Source organism: Gavialis gangeticus, unplaced genomic scaffold, assembly GCF_001723915.1.
Source record: "Gavialis gangeticus isolate Ggan-Ray unplaced genomic scaffold, GavGan_comp1, whole genome shotgun sequence".
NCBI lineage: Eukaryota > Metazoa > Chordata > Crocodylia > Gavialidae > Gavialis > Gavialis gangeticus.
This window is the reverse complement of record NW_017728997.1, coordinates 18,851,930-18,870,662: the sequence shown is the minus strand read 5'-3', so window position 1 is coordinate 18,870,662 and position 18,733 is coordinate 18,851,930. Positions and strand designations below refer to the sequence as shown.

General features: G+C 41.4%; 1 protein-coding gene across 1 annotated transcript in view; it reads left to right on the top strand.

Annotated features, from left to right (window-relative positions):
* Window positions 1–18,733, top strand: part of PRKAR2A (protein kinase cAMP-dependent type II regulatory subunit alpha) — a 97,528-nt gene that overhangs the window by 30,079 nt on the left and 48,716 nt on the right. The window contains exon 2 of the mRNA XM_019504873.1: window positions 9,888–9,923. Within this exon, the coding sequence (XP_019360418.1) occupies window positions 9,888–9,923 (36 nt within the window). The remainder of the gene's footprint in view (window positions 1–9,887; window positions 9,924–18,733) is intronic.

The following is an 18,733-nucleotide window of genomic DNA, read 5'->3' as shown; positions in this document are numbered from 1 at the left end:
CCAGGTGCTGGGCTATGTTGCTCGCCAGCTCCTGGGGTGCCCTGGGGTATATATTGTCAGGGCTGGCTGATGATGCCGAAGAGAATAACTGGTTCAACGAGATGTGAGCTTTTGTAGGCAACAGCTTATTTCATCAGACAAAGTAGGTTGTTGCCCATGAAAACTCATCCTTTTCTGAATCAGTTGGTCTCAAAAGTCCCACCATGCCCTTCCTCGTGCCTGAATTCAGACTTGTGGCTAACTCCTTCTCTGCCAATACAACAAGAGAGAACTAAAGACCCAGAACAGTATTATTTTGACTGAGGGATTTGGACTACACAAGTAGTTTTTAAATTTGTTGTTTTAAAAACAATTGTGTGACTCTCGATAGATCGAGTCTTCTGACATGCGGCAATGGGCCTATTCTGTATGCATCATGCACACTTCTCAGACTGACCTCTTCTGTCCACTGTTTTTCTGCTTGTGTGTTTAGCTAGGACAGTTTTGCAGATTTTACCAACTTCTGAAGCTTGACAGTGCAGTGCATTATACATGTCCATTTTACACAGAAACCAGTGTTTGAATGTCTTCCCAGGTGAAGGCTGTGTTGACCAGTTGTTACATCAGGCTGTCTGGCTCTTCCTTTTTGAAGATAGTGGTTGCATATAAAAATTACTGTTGCCTTTAAGTAGCTCAGATTGCTAGCAAACATTACCTTAGATGTGGACAGTATTGTAAGATTGCTCCAGGATATTAAGTATTTGATTTTCAAGATCCCATCTGTATCCTGACATTACATTATTTAAAGATGCTATCGGTGCAGTAAGAATGTATTCTAAAGACTGCCAAGTGCAGATATCCATCATTTACATTTGCAGTATTGTGTGCTGGTGGCTGTGACATGATTCCAATTAAAGGCTCAGTCTGCACATTGCAGACATTTTCTGAATTTTAATGTGTACTACAGACTGGATACCCTTAAATGCAGTATATGTAATGGAAAACGATTTCTGAATTAAGGTTTGGTTTCTGGTAGAAGCTGAATGCTAATCAAGTGCCATGCTTTTTTCCTGTATGTTTTACAACAGCATGTTAGTCAGAAGCAGCTGCTCGTATTACTGTCATTCAACTGCCTGCGTTCAGGGATGAGCACCTGCAGTAGTTGTATAACAGCTTGGGGCCGATCTCAATTTAACTGGTGTTCACACAACAAAAACAAAATGTATTGTTAGTGATGGAGGAACAACAGGGTATCTTGCTGTAACCTTTTACTGTTAAAGCTACGGTATAACATATGCGTATTACCAGAGCTCTCACGGCATGTGATGAAGTGAACTCTGCTCACGGAAGCTTATGGGTCTCTGATTCGAGGTGCATCTCTGCCATGCCTTCTGCCTGACTTCAGATGAACATGGCTGTACCAGTAATGTAAAACAGTAACATGTTTTTAACACAACACTCTCTATAGTCCCCTCTAGCCTGCTTCCTCATGATGGCTTTTGCCAGATTCTGCCTTCAGCATCCTAAAAAGATCTGTGCTAGCTGCTAAAATCCTGGGTGGTACTTGCCCAATTTTCCTTTTGACTTTTGAAACCTCTGTAGTGTTGGTTTTGGGAGAGGTTGCTGTCCTCTTTCTCAAATCCCTCTGTCTTTGCTTGTTCTTCCAGGAGCAAGCTTGGGTTCCTCGTCCTCCCTCTCCTCTCGAGGTTCTTGATGACCGTCTCACCTTTGGCTCTGCTCTCATGTCCCTCCTACATTCCTTCTCTTGCTCTGAATACTCGGTAGTCTTCTCCCACTCCTTGCTTTGTACCTTTTTGTATGCCTTTCCTTGTATGTCAGCTGTTTATTCTGCACAATATACCCTGTTGACTTAAGTCCCTAACTTCTTTTATTGTGCTGTCAGTATACAGCCACATCCTTAGCTGTTGTCATGTTGCATCATTCTGATTTATTCCCTACCTTACTGAGGACTGTGTCTGGCTCTATGGTTGTAAAACATCCTTCGCATGTGCTGCTCCGAATGGGTACCCTTTATAATGCAGATCTCCTAAAATCAACCCTCAACAAAAGCTTTTAGCATTTGCCAAGATTTCTAAAACGTGTCAGGAAGAAATAGGAGAAGGCTGTGTTGGTCAAACATTGCAATGTCAGTTAATGTTGCATGGCTGTTCCAGTTGTTATTCATCCTCTATGACTTGCACTTGGACTTCAGTCGGGCTGCTCGAATTCTTTGGCAGTGTGAATTGGAATTTGCTTGTGTAGTACGATTGTTTCCTCAATACAAGTTGAGTGCAGAGGGGCACCCATAGCCCACTGTTCTCTTATTGCCCGCAACCCTGAGTGGTGGCTCCTTTCTGCTGCCAGCGTATGTCAGTAGCATCTGATGAAGTGAGCTTTTTGCTCTTGAAATTTTATGCATCTCTGATTCAGTCAGTCTATAAGATGCTTCTCTACCCTGCCTTTATTCGAGTGAGATTCAAGAATAAAAAAAGTATTATTGTGGAGCAATTCTGCCAGTCCTGGTAAAACTAGGTATTGAATCTTTCTCTTAACGTGCTTGTTTGAATTGTGTTAATGAGTGTTGCACAATAGCCTGAATGTGTACAGTATCTACTACAGTTAACTGTTTGTCTGTTGGTAGATGTCCTATGTCTGTAGGAGCCTGGGAAATGTTTTCATTACTGGAAATCCTGAAGTGTTGATACTTGAGTCTGTTAAACTTTCTCACCATCATAATTGTTTGTATTGGTACAAGTCCATTAACATTTTAGCGTGAGAAAAATGGCTTGACGGCTGTAGTCTCGCACATCCTTATCAGAATTTGACATGGCATTCCACAGAGCCAGGCATCTCAACAGATTTATTCCCAGTTCCCCCTGGCATTTCTAGCTTTAATAGCAGCCAGTGTGATCTTAAGTGTTGTTCAGGTAATTTTGTTTGACCTTTTAAATACGTATCATTAGCATTCTGGATTTTTAGTTTAAGTCCATTCCTGTGGTGTCATTTTTATCCCATCATCTGAAGGGAAAGCACTCTTGAAGGAGAGACTTCATGGAGGGTTGTGTTTTCTGCCGCTCTCTTGCGTTAGTTTTTTCACAGATGCTGCTGTGCAGGTAAACTCTGGCAGTCCATCATTATAACCGTGGCCTCTTACCTGCTCACGGTGTTTCTGGGGATGCACTTTGAAACCAGCAGCTTGGCTGTTCAGCAAGACAGAAAATTGCCCTGGAGTCCCAAATGCAAGAAAAACAAGTACCTCTTGGGTGCTGGATGAACTTACCCACCCATCAATATAAATACTTTAGGAACTTTTAGTAAGTGTAAGAATAGTACAATTGATGGATCACTAAAAGAATTACTCTGATTTTTTCCACTTTCCTCTTCAAGTTCAGCTTTTTGTAGCTTTCATTAAATTCTGAATGTAAAATGTAAAGAAAACTGTTAAACCATTCATAAAACAGACTGTTGGAGCAGAAATGTGTGCTCAGGGGGTGTACTAACATTTTTTTTTTCTCATTATTCTCCACTAAACTGGCTATGGTAAATTCCACACATTGTAGGAAAAGTGGATTTTTCAGGTTTGAGATTTGTCATGCAAATTGGCAAATAATATTACTAATTAATGTATTTGGTTTGAATATTTTCAAAGCATATCCCATGTCTGCAATCTGAGAATGAGCACCGTCTAATGGTAGTTCAATGCTTCTTACGTTCTCCTTCCTTGTTTGTTTTTTCCAGCCCTGCTTGGAGGTGTACAGAGCAGAGCTGAGCTTAACAGCCACAGCTAGGGAGAACTCTGTGAGCTGAATATGCCTTGGCATGTCATTTGTAGCTGAATGTGTGTGGGCATGTGTGTTAAAAAATCTCCAAGCCAGAACACTGGGGAGAAATCTCTATGTTTTCCCCCTTTCACAATATGCAGAATAAGGTCATGTTTGAGTTCAGTGATTCTTAGCATGTCATTTGGCACATGCCAACTTGTAGATTTATCCTGCAAATTTGTCAAGTTTGTGCTGGAAAGCTCAGACAAGTTCAATCCCAAGGAGCTCCATTTATTATTATTTGCATCAAATCTTTATTTGCTTTTAATTACTATAATTTGGATTTTGTATCAAGACTATAGAAATCATTTTTTTTCTCCCCACCACTTTCAGAATCTTAACCTACACCCATCGCTGTGGTGAGAAGTGATACGACTAGTTGTTATGAATGGATCTTTTCCTGATCCTCCCATCTATGGGTGGAGGGGTGAGAGGACAGAACAGACTGGAAGGAGTTATTTCTGTATGCTGTCATTTGTGTATTGGCAGAAGCAAACTTAAGTATGCCCCCAGTGCTTGAAATGGAAAGTAGTGAGGTGCTTGGTGCTGAAGCGCTCTGCAGTCTTGCACCTCATCTTGAAAAATGTCTCCTGATTGAATGAGCCTCACCTTTGTGATAGTCCCCTTGATCTAGAGGAGCAGAGCGATCACTGTATTCCTTGTTCCACGGCTTGAGGCACTCATCCAGGTAAACTGGGCCCCACGGCTTGAAGTAGCTTCATGTATATGCATAATCCATGTCTGCGCTTCTGGATTGCAGTGCTACTACTTTGTCACATTCTCCTTTTCATCCTCACTGATTTTCCTGAAGAACTGGAGCCAGCGGTGCAGGTTCCAAGTGCAGTTGCCTCAAACTGCTGTTGAAACAACACTTCAGGTATTTGCCTTTCTCTCCACACTCTGGTCACCAGCACCAAGAGCACAGCAAGATCCCAGGGAGAAGCAGCGACCGCCGCAGAGCCCTGTCCCTCTGGGGACTGACTAGCTAGAGGACGCTTGAAGGAGAGAGTCGGGAGGAGCAGGGACCCAGGGTATTGTTGCTGCCTGACTTCAGTACCTCATAGCCCAAGGTGGTTTGGCTAAGAGCCAGCAGTGCTGCTTGTTGTCTGATACCAGTCCCATTTGTGGGTCTGGTACAGTAGCCAAGCAGCGAAAAAAATAGAGGAAAATAAATATTGTTAGGTAAAGGAAGGAAAGTCATTGTAGCCTTCATCTGGCTAAATTACATGCAACTAGTTCCTGCCTGGCTGATTGACAGGAGGCATCAGACAGTTTCTGACATTGCATAGTCTCTTCCTATGAAAGTGCCTGCCTGTAAGTTGACCCCTCACTGTTCTTCATTGTCTGATGTATTGGGTACCAAGTTAGTTGTAAACCGTCGCACGGTGTCTGTAGAAGGACCTTGAGGCAGTGCTGTGTGTGCTTTTCCAAAAGAGGGACACTGTATGGGAACAGCGATCTCTAGAATCTGGAGTCAAAGATTTTTGAGTTCTAGTAGCTTTTTAGTGGTCTGTCGTGGCTCAATCGCTCTTCATTAGTGGGGTTCAACCTCCAGTGTGTGGGACGGATCCAGCCCGTAGGTCTGTCATCTGGTCCATGGGGCTCCCCACCAGCAGGGGAGAGGTGGAAGGATTAATTGTCGTGGCAATTGTTTCCAGAGCCACAGCAATTCAGATGCTCTGTGCACAGACCTGGTGCGCCACCCACACTGGATCCAGCCTGTCGACCAACCCTGTGCCATGCATCTGGCCCATGGGGCCAGAAGGTTGACGGCCCCACTGTTCTTCATTGTCAGATGTATTGGGTACCAAGTTAGTTGTAAACCATCACACAGGGGATGATGGCAAGCTTTACTGTGCAGCACTCTGAGGACGTCTCCTCAGTTTGGAGTCATGATTTTTAAAAAAAATAAAGTAGTTTACATAAACATATAACCACTGACAGATGAGTTCATTTTTGGTTTACCACTCGCAGGCATGCAGCAGAGGAATAAAAGCCATAAAAGGCGATTAAAAAACTGACTCTTCTTTTTCAAACTATAAATGGTATGATAATATGATACATTTTAATAAATCAAGAGAGCAGTCAGTGAAATTAAAAGGCAAGTGATTTCAAACTGGAATGAAGTTTTTATTGCTTAAATGATTAATGTTAAGTTTGGGCCTTAGTATACATTGTCATATTTGAAATTTAATTCAGGATATTTTTAACTGTTGGTCAGAACTCAAAAGTTTCCCTCCCAAGAGGTAATTGGTTAGTTGGCTGTTTGTTTTTGGTTTTTAAATATGCAGAAGTGTAGGTTTCTTTGCTTGCCTTCTGATTTTCCTAAAAAAGTAAACCACTTTAAGCATAATTTTTTTTCTAAAAAGAGAGAGTCTTCCCTGGCAGAGAGAGACCCGCTGCTGCCCAAGCTGCGTGCCTTGCTAAGGCTTCTGCCCTACAATACTGTGCTGGCTGAGAGAGGCTGCACCCTTCTCCTGGTTCATGTTTGCAAATAATATAGCAGGCGATACCTTTTCACTGCTAGCAGCCTGGTGAGAGGGACAGTCGCCAAATGGTTGAGTTTTGTTTTAACATTCAGGTCCTTTTAAAAGCATTTTTTGTATGGTCTATAAATCAGGAGCCAACAACAGCAATCTCTTACAAGCTGTGGTCTGGAAGAACCCAGCTCTGGTCCAGCGTGGGCTGGGTGGCTTTGGCGCTGTGTCGGAGACGGTGGGCTTTTCCTGCGTCCACACAGGGGCCTGACACCTGGGAGCTGTGCCCACTCTGCCGCCGCTTCTTTCAGACCCCCTGCTCCGAAGTGGGGTGCAGGTACAGCTTCCTGCTGGTGGGGAGCTGCAAAAATATTTGATTTTCCTTACTCGTGAGATGAAATTGTATTTCAGCAAGAAGGATCTCCATTCTGTGATGCCTGTGTTGGTCTGCAATGAAACATGGGGGATTTTAAATATACTGAGCACTTCCGTGTTACCATGTCTGGTAACTAACTTTATTTTTTGTTTGGTTATGCTGATAATACCAAGTATGATGTGCTGGCTTTTTTATTTGTGGTAAAATATTAGAATGGGCTTAATTCATTTAAAAATTATTCAGCAACTTGAAAAATGTGTGGCAAATCATGCATGTCAAGCTTGACACCTCTAGAAATAGAGGTAGATTTTGATTTGTTTCTAGCCTCATATCGTGACTGATGGTCTTGAAGTGACCACTTGCAGAGTTAAAATCACTGGATTATCAGGGCTAGCTCTTACAAAGGCCATGTGGACAGTAAAGCATTTTGAGCAGATAGCATATGAGCTCCAAATCTACTGTTCACCAAAACAGGAGCTGGGGTAATTAGACAAGTCTGGGATAATGACTTTATTTAGTCGGTGCACTTGCCCACACTAAGCCTGTAGAGGAAATTTATTGCTGTAAGGAATTCTCAGAAAAGTAAATTCTTTTATGCTTTCCTTTCCATTTAAGTCTGTATAACCAAACTTGACCTATATGGCATACAAATTCTGTGTGTTTGTAATGAACACATTTAGTCCTACAACCAAATTGCCATTATAAAACCTACAGAGGAATAAAAATAAAGGAATAAGCTTTAAAAATATTGAGTGCAAAACCCTTTTTGACACGCTCTTAATAAGACTCATCTCACTCCAGTATGCTGTTTCTGCTTTAAGTCTTATACATGGTTCATACATTACTTAAGATAACTGTGTTCTTGAGAACAGCTCTGTATTTTGTTATGCTATGAAGTTTAGATATGGAAACGCTGATAAATCAGTCAGTGTAAATTCTAGACTTTTTGCTTTTTCCTTTTCATTTCCTTCAGAAAAAGATACAATTCTCAGGATATTGTCTCTCCATGGATGACCTGCACGCTTTAGGCTATATTACTTTTCTTATATCCATTGTTCTTGTCATCTGTTATTTCACTTGAAAGATTTTTTCCTTACTGGTGTGACTCTTGGTATAGCTGTGGTGTGTGTGTCTCTTAATTGGTCGTGTGCACTGTTCTCTGTAGTGCTCTGTCAGTTTATCCATTTGCAGCAGTAGGTTGGGGCTGTCTAGCTTTGATTGCATAGTTTCACTGTTCTCTCCATGAAAGGGACTGTGGTTATTTTCCCAGTTAGCCTGGCCATGCTTTCCTCCACATTAGCAGAGTTTTGGGAGTGTTTATGCTAGTGCCACTGTCTTCAGCAGCTTCATTCAGTCTTTTCTTGCTATTTCTGAGTTTTCCCCTTTCCTGGTTGGAAGAAGGATTGCTGTATGGATGCAGAACAAGTGAAGGTGTTAAATACATTTGGTTCTGCATTTGGGAAGAAACAGGATGTATTAATGAATACATTCAAATGTGAGGTGTAGGAACAAAGAAAGCAGGCGATACCTATAACACGAAGTAGTGCACCCTGAAGAGCAGAGACTTGAGAAGGATTTGAATCACAATGGGAAGATACAGATTCATGGTATTGCGCACATTGAATAATGCATGTGGTTCTGGCCCCCCTCAGCTCCAAAGGGATATGGAACTAGAAAAGGTGTAGAGAAGGGCAACAAGGATGATCAGGGTATGAAGAGGCTTCCTGATAAAGAAACAATAAATCAGCTAGGACTTAGAGAAAAGACTAAGCTTGGGGGGCATATTCAGCTCTGGGGAATATGATAGAGGTTTATAAAATAATGAATGGTTTGGAGCAAGTAAATAGAGATTTACTGTTCACCATCTCTCAAAACTAGAGCTAGGGGCATGCAGTAGAATTATTAGGAAGCAGGTGTGAAATAAAAACAAAAGGAATTTTTCACACAGCTTGTACTTAACTTGTGGAACTCATTGCCGCAAGATGTAGAGCAGTGAGGTCAACCTTCCTGGCAGGTGTGCCACAGATTAGTCCTGCACCCTCCTTGAGTGCCTTGCTGCTCTGTTTTCTGCTTCCTGCCTTGTTGCTGCCCATGATGCATGCAGAGCCTGCCCATGCCATTTGGTGCCCATGCTGCAGGTTGGCCACCCCTGTTGTAGAGGCTGGTAACTTAGCCAGGTTGAAAAGGACTGAACACATTCATGCAGAATAGGTCCATCAGTGGGCAGTGTGTAAGACCCTTTAACATGCTGTGGCAGAAAGGCTAATTCGGTACTTAGAAGTATAAACCGGCAAGTAGGTAGTACGCGATTTGATAAAAACCAGTGCTGGGATACTGTCTCTAGTTCTGTACCCCACAGTTGTGAAAGGACTTTGGCAAAAATGGAGAGTAGAGAAAGCTACAACAAATTAGTGGAAGCTGGAAAACACTTTACAGCAAGATGTAAGCAGTTCTGTCTGTTTAGCTTAACAAAACGATCAAGACAGTAACTGGATTGCAGTGCAGTGCTGAGAACATGCTGGGTACCAGAGGGCCGTTAATGCAGTGGAGAAATGCACAACAAAACCCTGTGGCTGGAAGCTGAAGCCAGGTAAATTCAAATAAGAAACAAAGTTTGAATATCTACTCATAGCACTGGAGCAAACTTCCAAGGGAAGTTGTAGACTTTTTTACATCTAAATCAAGACTGGTGGATGCTGTTTTGGAAGGCCTGTTTAGTTAGGCATGAGTAATAGAGAAAAATAGAAGACTAACTTAGGTGAAATATGACCTGTATTGTACAGGAGGTTGGAATAGATTGATCTTTTTTTGCCCTCAGATAGATGAATCTGTGCTACGTAGATAATAGTCTGCCTTTTCAAAGCAGAGTTCTGAGTGTTTGTAGGATCCTGAGCAGATTCGTGGAGAGTGGTTTTATTATTGCTTGGTAATAGGCTGGCATCATATGGCCCTGTAGAGACCTTATTATTTTGTAGCAAGTTCTCTTGCAATTCTGAACATTTCTGCAAGTCACTTCCCCCTGGCACCATTGGAAATCAAGTGTAGCTTTGAGTATCTAAACTCATGCTGATTTGTAATATCAGCTGATGAAAATAAGTATTTATAAGTATGGGATATCTTAAAATATATTTCATATATATATAATAGTGCCATCAAATGTGACAATTTTGAATTTGCTATTAGTAAATTACATTTTCAGCTTTAGTTGATATCGTTTTTATTTTTGTTTTGCAGCTCCAGTTATCAACAGATTCAACAGAAGAGTATCAGGTAAGTCTTACAGTTTTCTTATATCCTCCCCAGAAGAATTTGAAATATGTGCTTGTTGAATGAAATGAAGTTGTTTAAGTAACCTGTTTACACTAAACAAGAATATGTTGTATTTATTATTGTGCCTTGTTCTTGTATTCTAAAGAATTAATTCTGCTTCTGGATTTCTCTCTAGCATCAGTAGCTAAATTATAAATTGGTAAGGAAACAATATTCCTACAGGCTGTTTTAGGATTAAGGCAGCCTCAGCATTAGTAACAGTTCAATCAGGGTGGATTTGCAAAGGATCTCCATTCAATGCTGGGTTCATGGAAAAAGCGGATCAGGGTAACTCAAGAGATTTCAAACCCATTCATTTGGCAAGATGTGGCAGCTCCAAACTTCCATGTTGCTGTTAGTTTTGCCTTTTGGTCAGGATGCAGGTAATTTCTGTTGCTGTGTATTATCCTGAAGAGATGGGTATGTTAAGGGCTAGAGGTGCCTGCAAAGGCAGAGAACAGCAAAAGATGTTGGATCTTGGGAGTGTTTGCTTGTGCATGAAGCATAAGTCCTGCAGTTTCTCACAGTCCTGATTGTTGATGTTTTTGACTATTGGTATGCTGTTCTTGCTTGATTTTTACCACTTGTAGGGTGCCCGTTCAATTCTTCTCGCAGTTTGCCTGGAGCGGCATTAAATTATCAAAAATATCAACATACGAAATGTATTATTTTTCCATCAGAGTCCTTGCATATCATCTTTTTAACTACTGGTATATTTTGATGGTTGTCTGCAAAAATACCTTTGTGAAATTGCTTCTGAGAATTGCATGTTAATTGTTAGTGTTTTCCGGTTCATATGAGCTCAGTTCATAACTACAATTCTTCTAAATCTTTAGTGAGACTTCCATCATGTCTGCCTAAACTCAGGTTGGCCTTACAGGAGTTTATGAATGAGAAGGAAAGAATCCCTCCATGTGCAAACTTTCCTCACTTGAGTTCATGTAACCCCATTTGTCTTTGCTGCAGGTTACGCACACTTGAGGATGGGGTTTGAGGACTGGGGGTGAGGGGGCATGAGTAAGGGGGTATGATCAGAGCTGTCTAGTTCTTGTAAATTATTGATACTAGCATAGTCTTTTCTGTTGTCATTGAATGACAGGTTTGGATAAGATGATATTTTAATTTAAAGGATGAATACCTCTAGCTTAATGGTGGACTTATAAAGTAGCATATTTGCAGCCCAGGTGAACAACCTTGTATTATTGTGTCCTGTCAGGGCATAGTATGGGAACCTAAAAAGTAAAGTAATACAGCCTGCTACTGCTGCTGATCAGTTAACATCTGTTTAATCTACAGTGAACTCACTTTAAAAGAAAATATGTAGTTTATTCTTGAGCCCAAGACTTGGAGCTCCCTAACATAGGGGCAGAATGTCCTGGTCTCCATCAGAAGGGGACACTTGAGCACTGAAGTTGCAAGGAAATGCTGGTGCCAGAGCCCTCAGCTCATCAGCAGATTGATTGAGCCAGTCACTAGAAAAGTGTGGCCCTTTTGTGAAGGGGGCTAATGATTAGTTTGAACAACTGTCAGCAAGTGCAAGACCTCGCTGGTAACTAAGATGTATAAACTTTTATTTGTGGACACAACTTCAGTTTTGATTTTTACGGTATTGATCCAAATGTTGGAGTTGGTTCAGCAAAAGTGACGGTTTAGAACATTTGAATGAGCGCCACACAGATGAGTGTGATTTATGCGGTGTGCACATTTTTATAAGTCTTACTATGTTTTTTAAATGTCTTTGTTCTAAAATAAGTTTTCCTCCACTCTTGCCATATAAGCACACTCTTGGCTTGTGCACCAGGTCAAGATCAGACTGAGAGCAGTTAAAATAAACGAAATATAGGCTGCCGGCATCCCTGAGGTCGCAGAATGCCACCATTCCCTCCCCTCTGGAAATGCTCAGAAACTATGCTTGTTTTCTGTTTCGTTCCTGTGGTTGGAATCAAAGTCTTCCAACTTGGAGCCCAGGCCAGGCAGTCCCCCCCACCCCCTGCTTGGAGTCCAGCCCCCTGCTGTTGCAGGCACGGTGTCATATAATCCCTTTCCTAATCCGAAATGTCAGGCTGGTTTGCTGCTTTGGATGGTCTGTCTTGCTGTGTTGCTTTTCTTGTTAGGTGGATGTTGGGATTTCAGTTGCCTCTTTCTTTCCGTTAGGTAATAATTCATAGCATTTCATTGGCTTTTTAAACTTCCTTTTTATGTGGAATTAGCACCTCCCAAATATTTGTTTTTTTACATATAAAGTAAAACAGAACCAAACATGAAGGAGACCAGCTGACACATGGAGTTTGTTTATTACCTTCAAACATTATTTGCTCAACTCATGGTTTGACATCCTGTTTGGAGGAACATTCTGGCAGTCCCAGTTAAATTTGGGTTTCTCTCCAGCTGCCGATCTGTTTCCAGGGAGAGCTGGATTGCTCGCTAATACTATATCAAGAATTTTTCAAAACAGCACTACGGATTATAACATTCTGATTTAAATCAGCAGTAAGTAGAAACAGATTGGGCAGATGTAAAAACATTGACATTGCACATATTTAAAAAAGGAATTTCTTAAGTTAAACCAAGGCATTTTTTCCTGCTGACAAATACATTTGGCTTATCCTAAATTCTTGCAACATTTCCCTTAAATGACTTTATGGGTCTAGCATGGAAGTCAGGGAAAGTTATTACTCTGTATTTCCTTAGATTCAGTAATTGCCTATTAAAAAAAAAAAAAAAAGTCACATGTATTAACCGTTTACAAACAGTGTATATATGATTGGTCTCAGAAATGATGAACTACCTGTCTCTAGTCTTAGAAATGGTCAGTGGTTTGTTTATAAGCACGTATCACACATTAGTGTCTAACTTGCTTGTAGTCTCTGTTAATTCTAATATAAATATACTTTTAATATTAAAAGTGTGACTGAAAAATGGGAATGAGATTTTTTTCGTAGCTGGTTCTTAAAAGAAATGTTAGTCCTTGAGACAAATTCAGATGAAGATAAATGATGACAAGGTTGCAGTGATTATCTTCCTGGGTATGTAAATACTGATTCTGAGGGTTCAGCATTTTTTTCTTCATCATCTTCTTGCCACTTCTTCCAAGCAACTGGTGGCTGAGGAAGTAGGGGCATGGAGTTTTATTTACAGGCTTGTGAATTTTGCTGCCCAGTTCATGTGTGGGTGCTTGCAAACTACAGCTGTAAAATGTTCATGCATGATCCTACCTTGCACACAGGATAAAACTAAGGCTCTGGGGAGGTGTTCAGCCAGTTCTGGTTTTCTCCTCTGACCATGCCTACCTCTCATTTTCCAGACCTCAGCATGCATTAGAAACGTGGATAGAAGTCTCACTGGGTTTTCTCAAAGTGCAGTGCCTAGTATAGGATTTTACCCAATACCAAATGAAGTTTTGGAGATTAAAGGAACAGTTCCAAATAACATGACTCATGGCAGTTTCATTTTAGCGGCCAAGCTGTTTAAACGAGACTTCATAAAACACCTAATTCTTTGCTCATTTCTGTCATTGGTTTACATTTCCACAAGCTGTTCGCCTTGGACAGTGCAGTGAGACTGAACCATGTCATTTGGTCTCAAATTTGCTTCACTTGGAGGCAACACACTGGTACGATGTTGACGCATTTGGGTTTTCAACACAAAAGGGGAATGATGCATTGGGAAACTACTATAATTGAAAATGGAAATCAAAATGCAGAACTTACAAAATTAAATGCAAGAGCTTAGTTCAGAACCTCAATCTTGGATCCATTAACAATTTGGTGGTTTAAAAACAAAATTTTCAATCAACATTTAGCTGTGAAGAAATGTTTAATACTTCAAAGCTGTCATTCAAAATACAACAGTTTTCTGTATACGTTATCGCTAAGAGTTGGTCTGCAAGTTCATTTTGGTTGATTGGAAAATTGCCAGTGGGCATGTTTACTCAGTTCTAGCTTGTGCGTTAATTTAACTAATAACGAAATACTTTAGGAACAAACTGCTTAATAGACTGTACTATACAGACAAGGTCAAACTAACCTTGAAAATTAAAAGTGACCTTGTGATGATTGTATTCTGCACTACCAGGAGAGAGGTTAGTTAGCCTTTTCTTCCTGCAGCATTCCAGTTTGTGAAGAAACGTGATATTTTCTCTGTTTCCCAAAGGTGACGGTCACTCGAGCATTCCCAGTGTTTTCTTTGTTATCAGCAGCACAGAGAAGCTGGGGGCACTGGGCTGCTCACCTACCTCTCCCCAGTTCTGGTATTTTTGTTCTGTTCCCAGTCACTCGCTCTCTGTTCTCCAAGAGGCAGCTTGTTCTCCCTGGAGGGAGGGTGTGCATTCATTTGCTCAGCATTAAACTCTTCCAAATGACTAAGCAGCCTTAACAGCTCTGCAGGGAATCCCACTTCTTGACCAAACAGATTGTGGTTGTGATGCTGGGCAGACACTGTGCGCAGAGCTGGGGGAGTGGGTGGGATGTGACACTCTGGAGGATGTGCAGCAGGAGTCTCTGGAGAAAAGGAGGATTTAGCTCACTGCGTGTAATGAATTCTTGCAGAAGTGCAGCACAGTAAAGTAGCATTCTCAGGGGCTAAGGAAAACAGTTTTTTCAGAGAAGTATGCTTGGGGCCAAGGAGAATGAGAGCTCGATGTCCCCTTGAAACTATCTTGTTTCAGATCTCAAGACAATTGCACTGGCCCTCCTATATTTAGAAGTATATGTGCATGCAGACAGTCTTGTAACTTTTTTATGTGCTGTAAAACGTGTGTAGCGTTCTCACGATGTGGTGGTTGGCCGGGCCCTCCCTGTATACAACTGATGAGTTAACGCCAGGTAAATTTTATGTTCCTTCTCCTTTCTGGATCCATTCATCACATTCTCTGGCCATATAAGCGGGCCACAGCATTTTTAAATCTTTGCTTCTGTTTTTAAGGGCTTGTTGCAAACATAAATGGAAATAGCATAGACAGTGATAGTGCTGATGTCGGGGACAAAAGGATGGTCTCGTGGCTGCTGTTCTTAATGCGTTAGCAGTGCATGAGTCCTCAGCTGGCATCAGACGAGTCTCATTCACAGCATGTTGCCGTGTGTTCAGTCCATCCCCGTGCATTATGTTTGCATGGGCTCTGTGCCTTCAGAGATCCCTTCCTTAACAGACTTGGAATTTAGCAAGTTCCATCCTTTCGGTACTCTCTTCTGCCCTGTTCTCACTTGAAGCAGAGGAGAACTTGGTGGAGCTCTTCCTGACCCCAGTTAGCGGTGCTCCTTGGCATCAGTGAGAGAGCATGGAGAATCCTATGACGTATCTGCCCTGAGCTGATGATTTCCAGGTAGCAGTGAGGAGAGTATGCAGCTGTGTCCTGCAGGCTGTAGACCTGGCTCTTCTAGGGAGGGATTTTCCAGGTCAAGTAGCAAACATCCCTGTTGGCTTATAAAAATCACTAACCATTAACAGACTGTGATGCACTTGGTCAGGAATTAGCTTAGTATTCAGAAATGCTGTTATTCTCAGGCAGTAGACACGTAATTGACTCAATGTTGGGAGTGAAAACAGCAATAATATTTATTATTTGTCCCACTAAAAAATTGAATACAGTGAATTACATTGGGGAGAATTTTGCTGCTTTCGGTTTCTGAATGAAAGGTTAATTGTGCATTTAAAATGAAGCAGAGGAGAATGTGACATTTACTGTAGATTGATTCAGATATGATTGTGTTATTCCTTGTAGACTTCTGAATAGTTAATGTGGCCTGTCAGTTCGTTATCCAGGTGTTCTGTTTGTTCAGCTTTCATCTTCATGGAGTGAAACATTAACAGTCTAAGCCGAAACTCTGTAGTGTTGAGGTGGAAATCTGTAGAGACCAACACTACTATTTAATGATATAATCAATCTTAGTGGAGGTCATCTCTTCTCACGCTGCCCACCTGGGACCAGATTCTGGTGAGAGCATTGGTCGTCATCTCTCAAGGTTGCCACTTCCAACTCTTCTGACCTCCCCTATCTACTCTTTTTTCTCCTTTGTGCTGCACTGCATTCAACTCTTTTTCTCCCCCTTGTTGCTGTCATTCACTGTCCACCCAGCTGCCCCCTCCTGCCTCTCTCTTTTGATTTTGACTTCTGACTTGCCCTTCCTCTGCCATGGTCAGCTTCCCTAGTGGTAACCTGGTAGCCTTGCTTTCTTGCTTTAGCTTTTCAATTGGATCTGGAGCCTTCGTTCAAGTCTGTCACTCAGAACAAAATTTTCTGCTGGTTCACCATTCCTGAAAGGCACAGCAGCCTCCGAGATGCCATAGCTTCCTTCCTCCCACCCCTAGCCCCACCTCCTCAGCTCCTCCAGTATAGTCATGCTAATACAATCGGTGACATACTGAAAACTTGGCAATACTGTGAAGTAAACTGAACTTAATATTGATTTAACACAAAATACTTTGCAGATCTACATGTATGTTCAGTTTTCGTTCATCTTCATGTTTTATCCAGGAAAGGTTTCCACTTTGCAGCCAATTCAGGTAAACTCCAGAACTGGTAGTTAGAACACAGGCCTGAAGGAAGGGAAGAGCTGGGAGCATTTAGGTCTAGCTTCCTGCTGGACAGGTCAAGGTCTTGATTATACTTGATTGTACTCGCTCTTTCTCATCAACTGCAAAACTAGCTTTAGAGATGGTCCTTGGCTTCATTTTACTATAACAAATATTTACTGGTACTGAAATGAGAATTCCTCTTGTTAAGGCCAAGGTACAAGATATAAGTGTGGAGGCTCTCGTACAGGTCTCGAGTCCGGTAACCACGGTAAGATGAACTTCTCTTCTAACAAGGCATGTGGCAAGTTCCTTAAACAGCAGATGCTTGTTGGTGTTACACTGCATTCATTTTATACGTCATCACTACATGCAACAAAGAGTCTGAACAGTCTAAATAGTCTTGCTACTGCACTTGTTTTTCAGGATTATTTTTAAATATCAAGGTAACCGAAACACGGGTTTTGTCTTTTATCTTTGCATGTTTTGAAAAATAAATAAAACTAATACAAGGTCTACTAATTAAATAGACAAGTAAGTAACTGTACATAATTGGGAACGGTAAAATGTTGTAAAGGTGACCCAGAATGGTATCAGTTTGATCTTGGAAAAACAAAGTAGCTCCTGGGATTACCCTGCTGATACTTTTGGAAATTGTGATGAGATGCCAGCGCTTGATTTTGCAAATCAAATTATTATGAAGGAGCAGAAAAACAACTCCTTTTTGGTTTCCGTTACTGGTACTTTCCCTCCGTAAAGCCAATATTTGACTGTCAGTTATACATGGAAACAAACTTCAGTGCATTATATTACTTGGGGTGACTGAGGAGGTTTACATCTGTGAATGAGTCTTAGTTTTTTGGATTTATATTGAAGCCTAACACAGTGTTGTCTAGTGGCACTTGTAGAATGAAGAGTCAAGAGGATGTGACTCCTGGGTTCCCATCCGTGTCGGGCAGCCATGCTAGATGCAGGGACAGCTGTTGCCCTTCATATTTCAATGCACTTTAGGAAAGTGGAGGCTACTTACCTTAAGAAAAGATTGAAGACATGTCTGGCATTAATCTGGGTGGAAAACTCTATGTACTCCTTCCTGTGGCAGCATTACTCCTGCCCTTAGTGCTCCCGGTAGAGAGAATCTTTATCAGGATTCAGTCTCTACTTTTATAAATTAAAAAACAAAAAAAATTATGCTTCCCTTTCTGCTTACAAGTGGTAAATGTTGGCTCCAAGCACGCTGTTTACTGGAACAGAGGCTTTCTCATCAGGGCAGTTACATTTGCTGCAAGCCATGGTATGGGGAGATCTGCCACATTCCCCAGTGCCTTGGGACCCAAAGACATTTTGTCTGATTCTGAGAGCACTGCTTTCATTCCCAGCAACTGAAATGAGGGCTGAAATCCATCTCTTAGTGCCTTTTGTGGTGCTATCAAAGATCTGAATGCGTCAACTCCAAGTTGGTTTCCCTTAAGTAATGGATATTTTAGTAAGGAGGCAGAGGGAAGAAACCTTTATTTGCTGTTTTGCACTGCCTGTTTTGGAGACCTGGTCCAGTGAGCGTTTTTGGCCTGCTAGCTCATTTCTCAGCTGGGCAGGTGTGAAAACTTCTGTGAAAGGATGTCTACATATATTTGTCCTTTTACTTTCCCTAAGAAAAGGTATGGAGAGAGAATGTCAGGCTCGTTTCCATATGCTAGAACTGTCCTCATGAACTGCCCCTTTGTAAGAATTTGTTGAATGACTTTTTGGTCAGTCCATGCTACAGATTCAAGGGGCATGTGCCAAAAAAATGTAGATTCCACAATGGTAATAATGCAAGTGCCTCCATTTTGTTGCAACATAGGATATTTTCAATAGTGTATCTTGTTCAGCCTTGTATGAAATGAATTCCACGTTTGCATTTCCAACACTACCTTTGAAATTTATTCGGTCATCTTCTAAACTTATTTTTCCTCCTAGATTAAAAGTTTGACTCAATCACACTGTACCAGTTCTCTTGAATTCTCCTTTAGATCACTGTCACTTTTTGCCAAACTGTGTATATCTAATGTTCTAGTACTGGTGGTCAGATCTGTACGTGGAGTCTCTACACGGCTGTACAGAGAGGACTGTTGCCTCCCTGCATTACATCCCCATGGTACAGCTTTCCTTTCCACTCATGACATATTTGCTTACAAGTTTTTGTCCAATGTATTATATCACTACTTGATCATCCTTGGCAATCTTTGTGGAATCTCTGCTGCATATCTGTTTCTGTGATT